Source organism: Nerophis lumbriciformis, linkage group LG03, assembly GCF_033978685.3.
Source record: "Nerophis lumbriciformis linkage group LG03, RoL_Nlum_v2.1, whole genome shotgun sequence".
NCBI classification, from domain to species: domain Eukaryota; kingdom Metazoa; phylum Chordata; class Actinopteri; order Syngnathiformes; family Syngnathidae; genus Nerophis; species Nerophis lumbriciformis.
Window position 1 is genome coordinate 68,660,001 of NC_084550.2, and position 21,038 is coordinate 68,681,038.

Sequence of the window (21,038 nt, forward strand, 5' to 3'; positions counted from 1 at the left end):
TCCCTTAACCACTCGCTCATCTTTTCTTCATCCATCCATCCCTTCGAGTTAGCTTTTATGATGACGCCGGCTGGAAAGGTCTCTTTTGGCAAGGTCTTCCTTTTGAATATCATCATGGGTGGAAGTTAGCATGGCAAGCTAGAACCACAGTGAAGGATGACTTCTCATTCCCTGTGGTGCGAATATTCACCGTACGTGCTCCCGTTCCACAGTGCGGTTCACAGGAATATCAGCTGTGAAATACGGTAGTAATCCGTGTGCGGATGGAGAGATTGCGTCTTTTTATGAACCGGATCGCTTAGTAGGAGCCATTTTGTGGTCTTTACAGATGTAAACAGGAAATGAAACGTACGGTGATATCCGCGCGTTTTTTCTTCTTCTTCCGGGGGCGGGTGAAGCGCTTCCTGTTCTATGGGGGCGGGTGCTTTCCTTGGCGGTTGCTTGCGTAGAAGAAGAAGCGCTTCCTGTTCTACCGGGAAAAAAGATGGCGGCTGTTTACCGAAGTTGCGAGACCGAAACTTTATGAAAATGAATCGTAATAAAGCGCACCGGGTTATAAGGCGCACTGTCAGCTTTTGAGAAAAATTGTGGTTTTTAGGTGCGCCTTATAGTGCGGAAAATACGGTATGTATATATATGTATGTGTATATATGTGTATATATATATGTATATATATATGTATATATATGTATGTGTATATGTATGTATATGTGTGTATGTATATATATATATATATATATATATATATATATATATATATATATATATATATATATATATATATATATATATAATTAACCGCAACAGGGAATTATAAAAAAAAATCCAACAACATTATGATTTGTACAATTTCAGAATGTGCTTGTTCTATTTTTAAACAAAAAAAAACAATCTGAAATGGTCTTTATTTTTAAGTTATCGTGCCGTGATTTTACCAGTCCGGCCCACTTGGGAGTAGAGTTTTCTCCACGTGGCCCCCCCGATCTCAAACGAGTTTGACACCCCTGATGTAGACTGTCGATTTTACTGTAAAAGCTTTACATTTACAAAATGTTACTGTAAAATAGTGATGTTATTATTTGATTTCTTACATTTTACGGTAAATATAAAAACAGTAGCACTGTTTTTTTGGGGTTTTTTTTACAGAAAAAAACTGGCAGCTTAGTTGCCAGAATTTTACTATTAAATTTACAGTGGTTTTTACAACATTATATTGTTAATGGAAAAAAACAGTACAAGTTCCTCTTTTATTCTGCCAGTTTTTCTACCATACACCGTTAAAACAAGAATTTACAGTCAAAAAATGGCAGCTCAGTCAACAGAATTTTAACGCAAATTAAAAATGTTTTTTTTCAATTGACAGTAATATGCTGCATACCTGCCAGTGTACTCCGGTTTTCCCGTAATTAGTACGGTTTTCATCAACCTATTCCGGGTTACGGTTGCAGTGATAAAAAATACGGTTTTTCATTAATTAAAAAAAAAAAAGGGTGAAAACTACGCAAATTGCACCTTGTGCAGACAAGATTTTTCGATCGGACACGGAGGAATTAGCGATGTAAAAGACCACGTTGGGACAAAAAAACACAAGTCTAATGCCGTTGCTAGCGATACAAGTGGAAAACTTTCAACGTTTTTCGTCGCCCAAACAGATTCTTTGGATGTGATAAATGCCGAAGTTTTATTTACGGAGGCAATAATTGAGCATGGACTTCCAATCGCACTGGCTGATCACATGGGACAGTTAAATGTTTGTAATGCAACCTTTAAAAATCATTACGCGGTGATCGCGGTCCCAAAAATAAACTTTTCTTGCATGATAATGTCCAGAAAAACTCGCTTTATATTACTATAGAGTCCTTTTAACGAATGAGTTTGATGGTTTATCACAAACCTTAAATGAAAGAAGTCCTTTGTTCTCCTGCACCATGCATGCACTTTGGCCTTGCTTCGTGTTTGGTGCGCAATCCTGTCGGCTGTATTTCACAGCACGTCTTTGACAACTTGAAGTGGCATAAAACATTTAAAACAAAGGGGTTATAGGAACAATCACTTTCAGTGTTTTATGCCACTTCAAGTTGTCAAAGACGGTATGCTGGTGCCCGACTGCCACAAGTGGAACAAACATTTGAAACAAAGGGGTTATAGGAACAATCACTTTCAGTGTTTTATGCCACTTCAAGTAAACTTATCATAAAGTTACCATATCATTTTTGCAGTATGATCAATCTGATAGAATACATTTGGATTTTAGCCACAAAAAGGTAATGACACCAATGTTATCTATTGGAATTGTTTAGTACTGTTATACTGTTAAAAGTGTTTATACTATTTATGCTTTCAAGTCCAAGTTGAAGAAATCTTGTTAAATGTTGACAGCATAACTACCAAAATACAGAAGTATTTCCTTAATATTTTTGCAGTGCTATTTCTGTTGAAAAGTTAAAATGATTACATTAGAGATGTGATGTGCCACTTTTCAAGTGTCTGATGGCTTCAATTAATTTTCATTAATTTTTCATATTTTGAATTCTTTTGAAAGGCTTACAAAAAAACTACATTTGAATTGTAATTCCATGCTATTGACAGGACTATTAATTTTAATGAAGTTAGCTTACCATGTTTACAGTTTGATAATTGTGATAGAAATGTGAATTTTAGGCACAGAATATTTTTTACAATTGAACAAGGCAGTAGATTATACAAGCTTGGACAGAAAGTTAATAATGACACCAATTTTTTTTTTAATGGAATTGTTTAGTACTGTTTTACCATTTGTTTACTGTAAAAAGTGTTTATACTGTTTATACTTTCAATTAACAAATTGAAGTCTTGTGAAAGGTTGACAGGATAACTGGCATTAACTGTCAAAATAATTTCAAACTATTGAAGTTAGCTTACAGAATAAACATGCCAATCAACCCATATGATTTTTGCTGTAATATTTTTGTTTTGAAAAGTCACTGTGACTGATAGAAAAGTGATGGTTTTAGCAACATTTTAACCTGTCTGAATGCTAATAATCATTTTGCGTCGGGGGGCGAAGCCCTGAACCCTCCACCAGGACTTTGTCCTGGACCTACCAGGGCCTGCGGCCCTTGGACCCTGGCTACTAGGTTTTTCTGATTTCAAAAGTTGGCAGGTATGATGCTGTAAAATTTATTGTAATTTTTTATTAATTTGATGGGTAGTTTGCTGTAAAATCCCAAGTCAATTTATTTTTATTTTGACAAAAAAATGTTTGGAAAGTATGATAATACACTGTAATATTTGTTGCAATATTGGATACTATTAAAGTTAAAGAGGTATGCAATTTCAAGCAGTACATATATTTTTTTCTGTCAAAATGAAAAAAAAATCCATGACATTTAGTGAGAAAATATGAAGTACTTCATTGACACATATCATTTCCGGGAGTTTGCAGGCCAGATAAAATGATGTCGCGGGCCAGTTCTGGCCCCCGGGGCCTTGAGTTTAACACCTGTGGTCTGGCGCTTATCACCCCACAATCATTCTTATTGTCCTACAATACATTAACCTTTCCTCAACTCGTCTGGTATTCCAGTTCTCAGTGCGATGACCATTGAATGCTAATATCTCGTCACTATCCCCATTGTCTTGCCTTGATTTTGAGTGATTCCCTCCCTAACCTTTTCGTCTCTTGGTTTCTCTCAGATGCGGGGGCACCGTCGGGGCTATTTTGACATGTCCTCTGGAAGTGGTGAAGACCAGACTGCAGTCGTCCTCCGTCACTCTCTACATCTCTGAAGTCCAGCTCAGCACTGTAAACGGAGCGAGTGTGGCCCGCGTCGCTCCACCAGGACCTCTGCACTGTCTCAAGTAAGCAGAACCATGTCACGTACTTTATTTCACTGTGAAGACGCAAAAATAGAAAACATTTTCCTACAATAATTGATGCTGTCAAATGATTTTTAATCAGATTAATCACACTTTTAAATAGAGATGTCCGATAATGGCCTTTTTGCCGATATTGTCCAACTCTTAATTACCGATTCCGATATCAACCAATACCGATATATACAATCGTGGAATTAACACATTATTATGCCTAATTTTGTTGTGATGCCCCGCTGGATGCATTAAACAATGTAACAAGGTTTTCCAAAATAAATCAACTCAAGTTATGGAAAAAAATGCCAACATGAAGTCACAAAGTGCATTATTTATTTCAACATGCCTCAAAACAGCAGCTTGGAATTTGGGACATGCTCTCCCTGAGAGAGCATGAGGAGGTTTAGGTGGGCGGGGTTGGGCGGGGTGTATATTGTAGCGTCCTGGAAGAGTTAGTGCTGCAAGGGTTTCTGGGTATTTGTTCTGTTGTGTTTATGTTGTGTTATGGTGCGGATGTTCTCCCAAAATGTGTTTGTCATTCTTGTTTGGTGTTGGTGCATATTTGTAACAGTGTTAAAGTTGTTTATACGGCCACCCTCAGTGTGACCTGTATGGCTGTTGACCAAGTATGAATTGCATTCACTTGTGTGTGTGAAAAGCCGTAGATATTATGTGATTGGGCCGGCACGCAAAGGCAGTGCCTTTAAGGTTTATTGGCGCTCTGTACTTCTCCCTACGTCCGTGTACACAGCGGCGTTTTAAAAAGTTTACTTTTTGAAACCGATACCGATAATTTCCGATATTACATTTTAAAGCATTTATTGGCAGTCCGATATTATCGGACATCTCTAGTTTTTATCGGTTATTTCTTCAGTTTGAAAGCATGATGTAGACTAGGGTTGTCCCGATACCAATTTTGGTACCGGTACCAAAATGTATTTCGATACTTTTCAAAATAAAACAAAAACACAACATATGTTTTTTACTGCAATCAAATAAGAATTTTTGGCATTAGAAAAAATAGTGATCATACTAGACTTGTCTTTTATCCAAGGCGGTATAGCTCGGTTGGTAGAGTGGCCGTGCCAGCAACTCGAGGGTTCCAGGTTCGATCCCCGCTTCTGCCATCCTCGTCACTGCCGTTGTGTCCTTGGGCAAGACACTTTACCCACCTGCTCCCAGTGCCACCCACACTGGTGTAAATGTAACTTAGATATTGGGTTTCACTATGCAAAGCGCTTTGAGTCACTAGAGAAAAGCGCTATATAAATATAATTCACAATTCACAATCCAATTACCCTTTATTTATATGGCACTATTACCAACAAAACTGTCTCCAGAGTGCTGCACATAAAAAAAGAAACAATAAAAAGTAATCTAATTTCAAGCATTTAAAATGAAACAAGTAAACAAACAAAACCAAAAAAATAGAACAAAATAATAAAACACATCAATGAAATAGAATAAAACAATCAAATATATTCTAATTGTCGGCTAACGTATGCAGTAACATATTGTATCATTTCCCATTTTTTTTATTGTATTTAGTCAAAATTATGAGGGACAAGCGGTAGAAAATGGAGTACATATAGTTTTGAATCAAAGTTCTCTCCAGCAGCTCTCTCTCTCGGCTCCAGGCTGCTCACAGCTGTGTCTCGCCGTCAGCACATGCCCCGCCCCTATCCGATGGTGCTCCGCCCTCAACACCGTTGACAGAGGCGGTGACTTTTGCTCCTGCGGGCGCGCTGATCACACCCTCCCTCCACAGTAAGAAAAGTTGGTTTCGCATAATATTGCGAAACAAAACGCCAGATAATATGTCTTACCGAAGTCGTACTGAAAACATTTTGACAGATTTTTGAGCGCCGTGTGTTATGTTCTATATTCTCAATGGAACATTCAAAGTTTTGGTGTTGTTTACTGGCGTCGTATTGCAGTCTACACGTATCTCTTATGTGTGACTGCCATCTGCTGGTCACACTGATCATTTCACCATGTACCAAATAAAATAGCTTCGAGGTCGGTAAGCACAAGCAGAATTATGCCGTACATTAGGCGCACCGGGCTAAAAGGCGCACAGTGGAATTTTGAGAAAATGAAAGGGTTTTAAGTGCGCCTTATTGTCCGAAAAATACGGTAGGTTTTTTCACACAAACTTCTCTGGCAATCAAACTTTTAACAGTTTTTGTAACACACATGATAAATGGTGTGGATAGTTTTACTTCCAGGTCTTGAACTAATTATTTGATTAGGGATGTCCGATAATGGCTTTTTTGCCAATATTCCGATATTGTCCAACTCTTAATTACCGATACTGATATATACAGTCGTGGAATTAACACATTATTATGCCTAATTTGGACAACCAGGTATGGTGAGGATAAGGTCCTTTTAAAAAAATAAAATAAGATAAATAAATTAAAAACATTTTCTTGAATAAAAAAGAAAGTAAAACAATATAAAAACAGTTACCGTATTTTTCGGACTATAAGTCGCAGTTTTTTTCATAGTTTGGCCGGCCAGTGCGATTTATATACGTTTTTTTCCTTCTTTATTATGCATTTTCGGCAGGTGCGACTTATACTCCGGTGCGACTTATACTCCGAAAAATGCGGTACATAGAAACTAGTAATTAATGAAAATGAGTCAAATTAACTGTTAAAGGGGAACATTATCACAATTTCAGAAGGGTTAAAACCATTAAAAATCAGTGCATCAACACTTGATGCATATAATCACAGCAGTTTGATGATTCTATATGTCTACATTAAAACCTTCTTCTTCATACTGCATTAATATATGCTACTTTTAAACTTTCATGCAGAGAAGCACATCGGGAAGCAATCCGCCATTTTCTCAAACACCGAGTCAAATCAGCTGTTATTTTCCGTTTTTTCGACTGTTTTCCGTACCTTGGAGACATCATGCCTCGTCGGTGTGTTGTCGGAGGGTGTAACAACACGAACAGGGACGGATTCAAGTTGCACCAGTGGCCCAAAGATGCCAAAGTGGCAAGAAATTGGACGAAACTTGTTCAAAATACGAGGGTGTGGGGAAAGCCGACGAAATGGTCAGTCGTTTGTTCCGCACACTTTACCGACGAAAGCTATGCTACGACAGAGATGGCAAGAATGTGTGGATATCCTGCGACACTCAAAGCAGATGCATTTCCAACCATAAAGTCAAAGAAATCTGCCGCCAGACCCCCATTGAATCTGCCGGAGTGTGTGAGCAATTCAGGGACAAAGGACCTCGGTAGCACGACAAGCAATGGCGGCAGTTTGTTCCCGCAGACGAGCGAGCTAAACCCCCTGGATGTCTTGGCTCACACCGTCCCTTATGCCACCGAAGATGATCAAGAGAAGAATATCGACCCTAGCTTCCCTGGCCTGCTGACATCAACTCCAAAACTGGACAGATCAGCTTTCGGGAAAAGAGAGCGGATGAGGGTATGTCTACAGAATATATTAATTGATGACAACTTTATTCATTACTCGCGGTTTTACGTAAATTATTATACATAAACTGTGAAGGAGTTCAAGTACCTCGGAGTCTTGTTCACGAGTGGGGGAAGAGTGGATCGTGAGATCGACAGGTGGATCGGTGCGGCGTCTTCAGTAATGCGGACGCTGTACCGATCCGTTGTGGTGAAGAAGGAGCTGAGTCGGAAGGCAAAGCTCTCAATTTACCGGTCGATCTACGTTCCCATCCTCACCTATGGTCATGAGCTTTGGGTTATGACCGAAAGGACAAGATCACGAGTACAAGCGGCCGAAATGAGTTTCCTCCGCCGGGTGGCGGGGCTCTCCCTTAGAGATAGGGTGAGAAGCTCTGCCATCCGGGGGGAGCTCAAAGTAAAGCCGCTGCTCCTCCACATGGAGAGGAGCCAGACGAGGTGGTTCGGGCATCTGGTCAGGATGCCACCCGAACGCCGCCCTAGGGAGGTGTTTAGGGCACGTCCGACCGGTAGGAGGCCACGGGGAAGACCCAGGACACGTTGGGAAGACTATGTCTCCCGGCTGGCCTGGGAACACCTCGGGGTCCCACAGGAAGAGCTGGACGAAGTGGCTGGGGAGAGGAAAGTCTGGGCTTCCCTGCTTAGGCTGCTGCCCCCGCGACCCGACCTCGGATAAGCGGAAGAAGATGGATGGATGGATGGATGGAAACTGTGTTTACCAATAATTTAGCTTAAAAACATTACAACACTTAAAAAGAAACACATACCAATCGTTGGTTAGAAGGCGATCGCCGAATTCGTCCTCGCTTTCTCCCGTGTCGCTGGCTGTCGTGTCGTTTTCGTCGGTTTCGCTTGCATACGGTTCAAACCGATATGGCTCAATAGCTTCAATTTCGCTTAAGCCGCTGAAATCCGAGTCTGAATCCGAGCTAATGTCGCTATACCTTGCTGTTCTTTCCGCCATGTTTGTTTGTTTTGGCATCACAATGTGACGTCACAGGAAAATGGACGGGTGTATATAACGATGGTTAAAATCAGGCACTTTGAAGCTTTTTTTAAGGATATTGCGTGATGGGTAACATTTTGAAAAAAACTTCGAAAAATAAAATAAGCCACTGGGAACTGATTTTTAATGGTTTTAACCCTTCTGAAATTGTGATAATGTCCCCCTTTAAGGCTTTTTTAAAAATTCTCCTTCCAGCAAAAAATCCTTTTGGAAATGACAGACATTCTTAGGTTTTACAGCGTTGTTTTGTGTAAAAGTGTCTTGCGATTGTTCCTCTGCCTCTCTATGGGTAGGCTCTCTATTTCACCGGGATAAGTGCTAGGAAATGGACGGATGGAATTTAAAGATGTTTGCAGTGCAAGAGTTTTGCTTTCAGCTCAGTCTTGTGCAGCCGTTATCTGAAACCTCAGACCGCTACAACAGAGCAGAGGAGGACAGATGCGGGGAGAGTGGGAACGGAAGAAGCAAGGGAATTGGAAAAATGTGCACGGGCAAAAAGTAGGTCAGCATGCAGTGAGAGGAAGACTTGTTATGTTATTTTCATGATTTCAGTTGCGTAACTGTGGGTAACAGTTTTATTCTGAGCTCACAGACTCGGAGTGGAGTATAATTTAAAACTGGAATAATGAGCATATTCAAGATACAAAGTGGAAAATAAAAGTTAAAAGAAAGTAGGGCTGGGCGATATGGCCTTTTATTAATATCTGGATATTTTTAGGCCATGTCACGATTAGGGATGTCTCGATCCGATATTTGCCAAAAAATGCGTATCGGCAAGGCATGGGAAAATGCCGATCCAGATCCAGTTTAAAAAAAACTCCGGTCCGTGTTTTCCAACGCACCGATTTAAATAATACATTCCACTTTTCTGCTGCTCCCTAATTTCTGTTCCGCATTTTCCAGCACACCTTCAACACTTCCACAATTCTCACGCAGTTGCTTTTAGCTGCTGGCATTACACGACAGGCTCTTCTCACTCTTTCCTGTGTCTCCCTCTCACAGACAGCAAGTGCACCTTCTTACACACGTCACATACTGTCACGACATACGTCACATACTGTCACGTCATGCGTCACATACGTATACGTCCTCTCCCAGCAGAGAGCGAGGTAGCGGCATGGCTAACGTTAGCTGTGATGCTAGCGCAGCCGCTAAGGTGCGCGCCTGCTCAAGCGTCCTCTGCGCACGGCAAATCTATGCCACGCACAAAATCAAATAAAAAAATAAGCGCATAACAATTTTCGACACACGGACACGACAGAGACAACAGTTTTCGTCATCATTGTTCAAATATTGTGACGTCTGTCGAGACGCTTATCTCCATTTGGTGCCACACGTCCACACCATCAAAATTGTATGAAAAAATTAGTGATTTTTTTAGTTGTGATTTCCTTCTCTGCATGAAAGTTTAAAAGTAGCATATATTAATGCAGTATGAAGAAGAATGTTTTAATGTAGACATGCAAGCCTTGAAAGAACATTTTGAAAATCAAGACTACATTTCATGCAAATGGGTGCATTTCTACCCTATATTTTAACTTTAGATTTATTCTCATATCAAACTCTTTTGGCTGTCTTTTTGACACTTACATCCGGCGCCCCCCTCCGCACCCTGGATTATAAATAATGTAAATAATTCAATGTGATTATCTTGTGTGATGACTGTATTATGATGATAGTATATATCTGATAGTATATATCTGTATCATGAATCAATTTAAGTGGACCCCGACTTAAACAAGTTGAAAAACTTATTGGGGTGTTACCATTTAGTGGTCAATTGTACGGAATATGTACTTCACTGTGCAACCTACTAATAAAAGTCTCAATCAATCAATCAAAACACATAGAATCATCATACTGCTGTGATTATATGCATCAAGTGTTCATTCAAGGCTAAGGCAAAATATGGAGATATATATTGTGTATCGCAATATGGCCTTAAAATATCGCAATATTAAAAAAAGGCCATATCGCCCAGCCATAGTTCAATGTTGCCATTTCTGTTTGTCATGTATAATTTTGTCTATTTTGTGTTTATCCTTGAATAAACAGGTCAGTTTCTTGTTACCAACCATTGTGTATTATTCAAACTCCCCTAATTCAGCTGGCTAGTTGTTATCAAGAGTACTAAAACCCTTTTCAACATGATTCTGACAACTACGTAGGCTAAATAACTTTAAACTTTAATACATGCTCGGATAGGACAGTATCGGTCAGTATCGGTATCGGTCAGTATCGGTATCGGATCGGAAATGCAAAAACAATATCGGTATCGGATCGGAAGTGCAAAAACCTGGATCGGGACATCCCTAGTCACGATACACAATATATATATCTCCATATTTTGCCTTAGCCTTGAATGAACACTTGATGCATATAATCACAGCAGTATGATGATTCTATGTGTCTACATTAAAACATTCTTCTTCATACTGCGTTAATATGTGCTACTTTTAAACTTTCATGCAGAGAGGGAAATCACAACTAAGTCAATTTAGCAAAAGTGTATTTATTAAACAGTTATTAAGCAGCATACTTGCCAACCCTCCCGGATTTTCCGGGAGACTCCCGAAATTCAGCGCCTCTCCCGAAAACCTCCCGGGACAAATTTTCTCCCGAAATTCAGGCCCGAGTCCGCTTTCCCACGATATAAACAGTGTGCCTGCCCAAACACATTATAACTGTAGACATACTTGCCCACCCTCCCGAATTTTCCGGGAGACTCCCGAAATTCAGCGCCTCTCCCGAAACCCCCCCGGGACAAATATTCTCCCGAAAATCTCCCGATTTTCAGCCGGAGCTGGAAGCCACGCCCCCTCCAGCTCCATGCGGACCTGAGTGAGGACAGCCTTTTTTCACGACGGGAGGACAACAGGGTGACAAGAACTAAATCATCCAGACTAGAGATAAATTGTATTATTATGTTTATCTTACCTAAAATTAAATATATTTATTAATTTACAAAAAAAACAACTAAATACATGTTTACTATATTTTGCTAAAAACATCGAAATTAATTGTATTTTTATTTGTATTTTTTCCTGACTCCTTATTACATCCAGCCATAGAATTATACATTAAAATAAACATATTTGAAATAATTGATTTTAAATTATCATAATAATTCATTTAAAATGACCATATTTAATTATTAAAATAATTGCTTGTTTATCAACAACTTTAGCATTTTATTCATTACATTTTGAAACTCTCAGAAGCCAAATTATGTTATATTCCTTAATATTTATTTATGCAAGTTTGAAGTATCAATTAACTAAACACAGTTTTGTTTGCATATTTTCAGGATGTAGATATATATATATATATATATATATATATATATATATATATATATATATATATATATATATATATATATATATATATATATATATATATATACTGTATATGTATGAAATACTTTACTTGGTAAATTCTAGCTGTCAATATACTCCTCCCCTCTTAACCACGCCCCCAAACACGCCCTGCCGCACCCCCGACCACGCCCCCACCCCCCTCCTCCCGAAATCGGAGGTCTCAAGGTTGGCAAGTATGACTGTAGAATGATGGAGGGCGAGTTCTTAGTTTCTTATGTGGGTTTATTGTTAGGCAGTTTCATTAACGTCCTCCCAGCGCGGTAACAACACACAACAACAGCAGTCATGTTTTTGTCTACCGTAAAGCAGTTCGTCTGCCGTAAACAGCAATGTTGTGACACTCTTAAACGGGACAATACTGCCATCTATAACATCAATAACATATACGGCTTTTAGAGAGTGCAGTGCACAACTGCGCACACAACAAGGAGACGAAGCAGAAGAACGAGGAAGATACAGCCATGGCGACGCCGACGACGAGTAAGATGAAGAAATACGCTTTGTTGCACCTTTCCTGCCTGAGTCCGGCGATTAGTTGCAAATCTTGCTTTATTGATTGCTTGCACACAGCCAATCCAACACAAAACCAACTAGTCCCCGCCCGCACTCACGCTACCGCTCCCTCTCTTCTCTCGCCCACACACTCACTGACGTCACTCACCTCACACGCTCACCTATTAAAGGGCCACACACACACATACGCTACTCTCATAACAGCTTGTAAGTTCCAAGTCGCAGCTGCGATTGGACCTGGATAGCCTCCGGGAAGAAGTAGTGGACTATCAAGTGCTTGGCACTGAAGATCTTCCTCAGGAAGCAAAGATTGACCGGTTTTGGGCCATGCGAGGGAGAGATGGAAGAGTCCAGACTCTAATGCATTTGATGAAAGCACTTTTGTGCGTGCCACACATCAATGCATCATCAGAGAGGGTGTTCAGCATGGTTAGAAAAAATAGTGACAGAGAATAGAACAAGGATGGACAATTCAACCCTTAACTCAACAATGAGTAGATGAGTGTTATGTGTGTGTATATGTGTAAATAAATGAACACTGAAATTCAAGTATTTATTTTATTTATATATACATATATATATATAATAAAATAAATATATATATATATATATATATATATATATATATATATATATATATATATATATATATATATATATATATATATATATATATATATATAGCAAGAATTCACTGAAAGTCAAGTATTTCTTAGATATATATATATATTAGAGATGCGCGGTTTGCGGGCACAACCGCGGAGTCCGCGGATTATCCGCGGATCGGGCGGATGAAATTTAAAAAAATTAGATTTTATCCGCGGGTCGGGTCGGGCGGTTGAAATAAAAAAAAACAAAGATTTTAAATAGATTCAGGCGGGTGGCAGTTAAACCAATTGGGAAATATATATACATAGTTAAATGTTGTTACCCACATACGAAAAACGAGCAGGCACCTGCTGCATATGCCACAACAGAAGAAAAAAAGAAAGAAGAGATGGACACTTTTACGGAGCGGAGAAGGGACGCCTCGCCGGGGTCCGGGACCGAGGCCCCTTCCCCCGAGAGGGCCCCACTGGGAGCCGTAGCTGAGGCGATCCGCGAGAAGGGCCCGACGCACGTCCAGGGTCACCACCGCGCCCACCGCACCGACACCCCACCTCGTCCGCCTTCGCCGCGGCCGGCGTCACGCGCAGCAGGTAAGCAGCTTACCTGCCCGCCACCCCCGTGGCCGGGGGCTCGTAACAGGGGTCACTCCGCGCGCTCCGCCCGCGCAGCTTACCTGCCCGCCACCCCTGTTGCCGGGGGCGCGTAACAGGGGTCACTCCGCGCGCAGTGCGCTCACGAAAGGGGTGGGGCTCACCCTGGTTGATATAGACAGCAGGAGGGTGGCCATGGAAGTCGGAACCCGCTAAGGAGTGTGTAACAACCCACCTGCCGAATCAACTAGCCCTGAAAATGGATGGCGCTGGAGCGTCGGGCCCATACCCGGCCGTCGCCGGCAGCGAGACGCGCTTGGAGGTGCGCTCAGCGCGGCTCCCATATGATTGCGCACTGGTGTGCGTCTGGGTCGTGACAGCGTGGCACGCGAATGTCTGTGCTGCATTGGATCAGTCTCCTTTCTTTAACAGGCAAAAGCTTTATAACCTCACTAATGCCTTGCATCGTCTATATTAGATATATAACAACGGGCGGGTGCGGGCGGGTGCGGTTCTGATCAAATGTTACATCGGGTGGATGGCGGATGGTTGACGACTTTCTGATGCGGTTGCGGATGAAATAATTGCCTATCCGCGCATCTCTAATAAATATATATATATATATATATATATATATATATATATATATGAAATACTTGACTTGGTGAATTCTAGCTGTAAATATACTCCTCCCCTCTTAACCACGCCCCGCCCACCCCCTCCCCCCCACCTCCCGAAATCGGAGGTCTCAAGGTTGGCAACTATGTTAAGCAGTGGCAAAAACATTCATGTCATTTCCAAAACAGAACGTGCAAGATTGTCAGAGACATTTTAAAACAAGCTATGAGTGCACTCTTGTGCATGATGTCACTAAGATGACATATCAAAACAACACTAAATTAAAGTGCTCTTTTTGTACAGAACGCCACTACAATAGTTTAAAACAAATAAAGTGCACTTTTGTGCATGATGTCACACAAGATATTTCAATAAGTGTCAAATAAAAATGAGCTGCATAATAGGAAATCAAATAGTGTATGTCCTTCACTATGTGGTAGGTTCCTGCGGACGTTATCTCCTTCTGTTGTTGACTATTTCGCCATTTTGTGGGTGTGGCACCGGCCGGAGATGTTGACATGCGGAGTTTCAAGCCCTCTTCATTCTCTAGCGGGTGACTTTTCAAATGATGCTACAAATTAGCAGTAATGCTACTTTTTTGCCGCACACTCGACATACTACGGTTGTCTGTTCAACATCTTCCCGCTTGAAGCCAAACCACCGCCAGACGATGGACCCCCGTGCTGTTTTTCTTGGGAATTAATTCGTCTTCCTTCATTTGCCACCAGATTCGCACCTTCTTTCGCTCGTATTACCGCTAGCACCACAGCTAACGTTACCCATTCCGCTACCTCTCTGCTTCGCGAGGGCGTATGACGTTGCACGCGCGACAGTATGTGACGTATGTAAGAAGGTGCGCTTGTTTTAAGTCTCTGTGAGAAGGAGAGACAAAGATTTTAGTGAATCTCGCTCAAAAATTAATATCTTTATATGTATTTATTTCACCGGAAAATATAGCAAGATATATATTGAATATCGAGTTTAAGTAAAAATATATCGGATATACTTTTTGGTCCATATCACCCAGCCCTAATAGGAAATGACAGCACGGAATGAACTTGTTAGTCACCGTCCTTTTTAGCACCGTGAAGATCACTAGAGCAAAGGTCCCGGTCACTTTATTTATTTTGGGTCTCTCAGTATGTTGATAGTGGCTCCATGTGTATCCGGATTTACTGGGTGTCAGGCTGTGGCAGGTTGCCCTTGTACTGGTATTGTGCTGGTCGTCTGATTCTGATTCTGACTTTAGAATACCATCGCGATTCATTTTTTATTACAATTCTGAATCGCACCAAATGTTCAAATCCCCTGCGCTTACTTGCTGCAAATATAATGTTTTTTAAAGGCTAAAAAAATGTATACAAGTATTTGTGAATGTCTCACACTATTATGTTGGATCCACTATGGACTGGACTCTCACAATATTATGCTAGATCCACTATGGACTGGACTCTCACACTATTATGTTAGATCCACTATGGACTGGACTCTCACACTATTATGTTAGATCTACTATGGACTGGACTCTCACACTATTATGTTAGATCCACTATGGACTGGACTCTCACACTATTATGTTAGATCCACTATGGACTGGACTCTCACAATATTATGTTAGATCCACTATGGACTGGACTCTCACACTATTATGTTAGATCCACTATGGTTTGGACTTTCACTATTATGTTAGATCCACTATGGACTGGACTCTCACACTATTATGTTAGATCCACTATGGACTGGACTCTCACACTATTATGTTAGATCCACTATGGACTGGACTCTCACACTATTATGTTAGATCCACTATGGACTGGACCCTCACTATTTTGTTAGATCCACTATGGACTGGACTCTCACACTATTATATTAGATCCAATATGGACTGGACTCTCACACTATTATATTAGATCCAATATGGACTGGACTCTCACACTATTATGTTAGATCCACTATGGACTGGACTCTCACACTATTATGCTAGATCCACTATGGACTGGACTCTCACAATATTATGTTAGATCCACTATGGACTGGACTTTCACACTATTATGTTAGATCCACTATGGACTGGACTCTCACAATATTATGTTAGATCCACTATGGACTGGACTCTCACTATTATGTTAGATCCACTATGGACTGGACTCTCACAATATTATGCTAGATCCACTAGCATAATAGTGGATCTATTAGATGTGGGGACCTTCTGCGGTCCACTCCAAGGCCTCTCATTGTCATCCCATTCGGTTGAGTTTTTTCTTGCCCTGATGTGGGATCTGATGTTGTTGTGGCTTGTGCAGCCCTTTGAGACACTCGTGATTTAGGGCTATATAAGTAAACTTTGATTGATTGATAAATACACATCTGTATTATTAGTTATGAGTATCAACATATCTTTTTGTTGTTACATTATACTACTTTGCTGACGCTATTTTTAACTTTTATTACCAATCTTATGATAATAAATGGCACAATTCCAACAGGTTTTACCTCCTGTGCGAACACTTTTGTCTTCCGTGAAGGCGCTTCCCTTACAAAAACACTTCCACCAATCACCTTTCAGGCACAGACAGTGTGTTTACAAAAATGGGAAAAACTAACATCAAATCCAAACCACACCAGCATAAAACATTAAAATTAGCTGGTCGTTACAGTATGAATTTATATATATATATATAACCTATTATTTGCACACTATTGACAAGTGATGGACCGAAAACTCCACCACAGAAAAGAGACTTTGATCACCGAAAACCGCACTGGCGAAACCGGGTGAAAACAAAACGCACGCCATTGTCTGGAGCGTTGTCAGCATGTCTGTGATGGGGATGTCATTTTAATATATTGCAGATACACCCATGTACACCTATCTACAAAATGTGCAAATATTAAAAGGACAGTGGCGGCTTTTAAGAAGAGAAAGTGAAACTCGAGCAACAGCGCCAAGCAAGTGCGACGTCATGCACGCTTCAGTTTGCATCTTTCGTCAGCGACATGGAGGGACAGATACTGTACTCTAAACACGAGTACATTCTATAATAACACCAGAAGACGATGCTAAATTTGTTGCCAGTTGTTTTTAATAAAAAAGTAATTAAAGGTCTCTAAACACTTGAAAAAGTACAATTGTACAAAAAGTAGCAATAATTGAAAATATGGCAAAATGATAAAAAAATATGTTAATACTAATTAATAATAGATTTTGTATATATTTGTTAAGCCTTTTTATAGAAAATCATACCACAGCAAATTATGCAAATTGCACGATGACGTCATGGTGACCACACCCACAACCAGTCCCCCATCCCCACAGGCATCTTGGCGGTCTCGGGGAAACCCTGAAGTCCATTTTAGTGTGGTGCTGGTTGTTGCTTTCATTAGTCAAAATCTGCACTGCAAAAGTTCAGTGTTCAAAAACAAGAAAAAAAATTACAAAAATTAGGGGTATTTTATTTGAACTCAGCAACATTATCTGCCAATAGAACAAGAACATTTGGCTTGTCAAGACTTTCCAAAACAAGTAAAATTAGCTAACCTCAATGAACCCAGAAATACCTTAAAATAAGTATGTTCTCACTAATAACCATACTTGCCAACCTTGAGACCTCCGATTTTGGGAGGTGGGGGGGGGGGCGTGGTCAGGGGGGGCGTGGTTAAGAGGGGAGGAGTATATTTACAGCTAGAATTCACCAAGTCAAGTACTGTATTTTCCGCACCATAAGGCGCCCTGGGTTAAAAGCCGCGCCTTCAATGAACGGCATATTTCAAAACTTTGTCCACCTATAAGCCGCCCGGTGTTGTAAGCCGCATCTAACTGCGCTAAAGGAATGTCAAAAAAACAGTCAGATAGGTCAGTCAAACTTTAATAATATATTAAAAACCAGCGTTCTAACAACTCTGTTCACTCCCAAAATGTACGCAAATGTGCAATCGCAAACATACGTATATCAACATGGACAGAGCTGCGTGAAAAAAGCCACCTGGCCTCTTCACGTAAACTTAAACTTACCTTAACCACTCGCTCATCTTTTCTTCATCCATCCCTTCGAGTTAACTTTTATGATGACGCCGGCTGGAAAGGTCTCTTTTGGCAATTGAATATCACCATGGGTGGAAGTTTCTGGCCATTAGCATGGCAAGCTAGAACCACAGTGAAGGATGACTTCTCATTCCCTGTGGTGCGAATATTCACCGTACGTGCTCCCGTTGTATCCACAGTGCGGTTCACAGGAATATCAGTTGCTGTGAAATAGTAATCCGTGTGCGGATGGAGAGATTGCGTCTTTTCATGAACCGGATCCCTGTCGCTTAGTAGGAGCCATTTTGTGGTCTTTACAGATGTAAACACACAAAGGAAATGAAACGTACGGTAATATCCGCGCGCTTTTTCTTCTTCTACGCGGGCGGGTGGTTGCTTACAGTAGAAGAAGAAGCGCTTCCTGTTCTATGGGGGCGGGTGCTTTCCTTGGCGGTTGCTTGCGTAGAAGAAGAAGCGCTTCCTGTTCTACCGGGAAAAAAGATGGCGGCTGTTTACCGTAGTTACGAGACCAAAACTTTATGAAAATGAATCTTAATATTAATCCATATATAAAGCGCACCGGGTTATAAGGCGCACTGTCAGCTTTTGAGAAAATTTGTGGTTTTTAGGTGCGCCTTATAGTGCGGAAAATACGGTAAGTCAAATTAATGACTTACTGTATGTAAGTCAATATTTACTAAGTCAAAATAATGACATACTTATCTCAGGTAACTAGGACTGTTTTGTGTTTTGTTTTTATTTTACGGAAAAAATATAGAGATATGTATCGTATATTGCCATATATATATATAACTCTTTTTTTTCAAACGCTTATTGCAAACGCTTATTTACAGTAAGTCATTAATTTGACTTAGTCATTATTTTGTCTTAGTAAGTCAATATTTACGAAGTCAAAATAATGACTAAGTCAAATTAATGACTTACTGTAAGTAAGTCAATATTTACTAAGTCAAAATAATGACATACTTATCTCAGGTAACTAGGACTGTTTTGTGTTTTGTTTTTATTTTACGGGAAAAAATATAGAGATATGTATCGTATATTGCCATATATATATAACTCTTTTTTTTCAAACGTTTATTGCAAACGCTTATTTACAGTAAGTCATTAATTTGACTTGGTCATTATTTTGTCTTAGTAAGTCAATATTTACGAAGTCAAAATAATGACTAAATCAAATTAATGACTTACTGTAAATAAGTGTTTAAAAAAAAGAGTTAAAAGTGGGGCCACATGCTGACATGCTCAACTCATCATGCTTAATTTATTAGGGGCATTTGGGAAGCCTGTAGTTAATTTTTATTATGTAAATGTTATATTTTTAACAACACGTGATAGCAGGGACCCTGCCATTCAAAACTAGGCTGCTTCATTACTAATGATTAATGTAACTATAGTCAATATTTACTAAGTCAAAATAATGACTAAGTCAAATTAATGACTTACTGTAAATAAGCGTTTGCAAAAAGCGTTTGAAAAAAATAGTTGAAAGTGTCATTATTTTGATTTAGTAAATATTGATTTACTAAGACAAAATAATGACATACTTATCTCAGGTAACTAGGACTGTTTTGTGTTTTGTTTTTACTTTACGGAAAAAATATCGAGATATATATCTTATATTTCCATATATATATATAACTCTTTTTTTTTCAAACGCTTATTGCAAACGCTTATTTACAGTAAGTCATTAATTTGACTTCGTCATTATTTTGTCTTAGTAAGTCAATATTTACGAAGTCAAAATAATGACTAAGTCAAATTAATGACTTACTGTAAGTAAGTCAATATTTACTAAGTCAAAATAATGACATACTTATCTCAGGTAACTAGGACTGTTTTGTGTTTTGTTTTTATTTTACGGAAAAAATATAGAGATATGTATCGTATATTGCCATATATATATATATAACTCTTTTTTTCAAACGCTTATTGCAAACGCTTATTTACAGTAAGTCATTAATTTGACTTAGTCATTATTTTGTCTTAGTAAGTCAATATTTACGAAGTCAAAATAATGACTAAATCAAATTAATTACTTACTGTAAATAAGTGTTTGAAAAAAAGAGTTAAAAGTGGGGCCACATGCTGACATATGCTCAACTCATCATGCTTAATTTATTAGGGGCATTTGGGAAGCATGTAGTTAATTTTTATTATGTAAATGTTATATTTTTAACAACACGTGATAGCAGGGACCCTGCCATTCGAAACTAGGCTGCTCCATTACTAATGATTAATGTAACTATAGTCAATATTTACTAAGTCAAAATAATGACTAAGTCAAATTAATGACTTACTGTAAATAAGCGTTTGCAAAAAGCGTTTGAAAAAAATAGTTGAAAGTGTCATTATTTTGATTTAGTAAATATTGATTTACTAAGACAAAATAATGACATACTTATCTCAGGTAACTAGGACTGTTTTGTGTTTTGTTTTTACTTTACGGAAAAAATATCGAGATATATATCGTATATTTCCATATATATATAACTCTTTTTTTTCAAACGCTTATTGCAAACGCTTATTTACAGTAAGTCATTAATTTGACTTAGTCATTATTTTGTCTTAGTAAGTCAATATTTACGAAGTCAAAATAATGACTAAGTCAAATTAATGACTTACTGTAAGTAAGTCAATATTTACTATGTCAAAATAATGACATACTTATCTCAGGTAACTAGGACTGTTTTGTGTTTTGTTTTTATTTTACGGAAAAAATATAGAGATATGTATCGTATATTGCCATATATATATATATATAACTTTTTTTCAAACGCTTATTGCAAACGCTTATTTACAGTAAGTCATTAATTTGACTTAGTCATTATTTTGTCTTAGTAAGTCAATATTTACGAAGTCAAAATAATGACTAAGTCAAATTAATGACTTACTGTAAATAAGTGTTTGAAAAAAAGAGTTAAAAGTGGGGCCACATGCTGACATATGCTCAACTCATCATGCTTAATTT

At 39.2% G+C, this 21,038-nt stretch overlaps 1 protein-coding gene across 1 annotated transcript in view; it reads left to right on the forward strand.

Moving 5' to 3' along the window:
* The window catches only part of LOC133589274 (solute carrier family 25 member 36-A-like), a 94,120-nt gene that overhangs the window by 9,223 nt on the left and 63,859 nt on the right, over positions 1-21,038 (forward strand). The window contains exon 2 of the mRNA XM_061941895.1: positions 3,676-3,840. Coding sequence (XP_061797879.1) covers positions 3,676-3,840 — 165 coding nt within the window. The remainder of the gene's footprint in view (positions 1-3,675; positions 3,841-21,038) is intronic.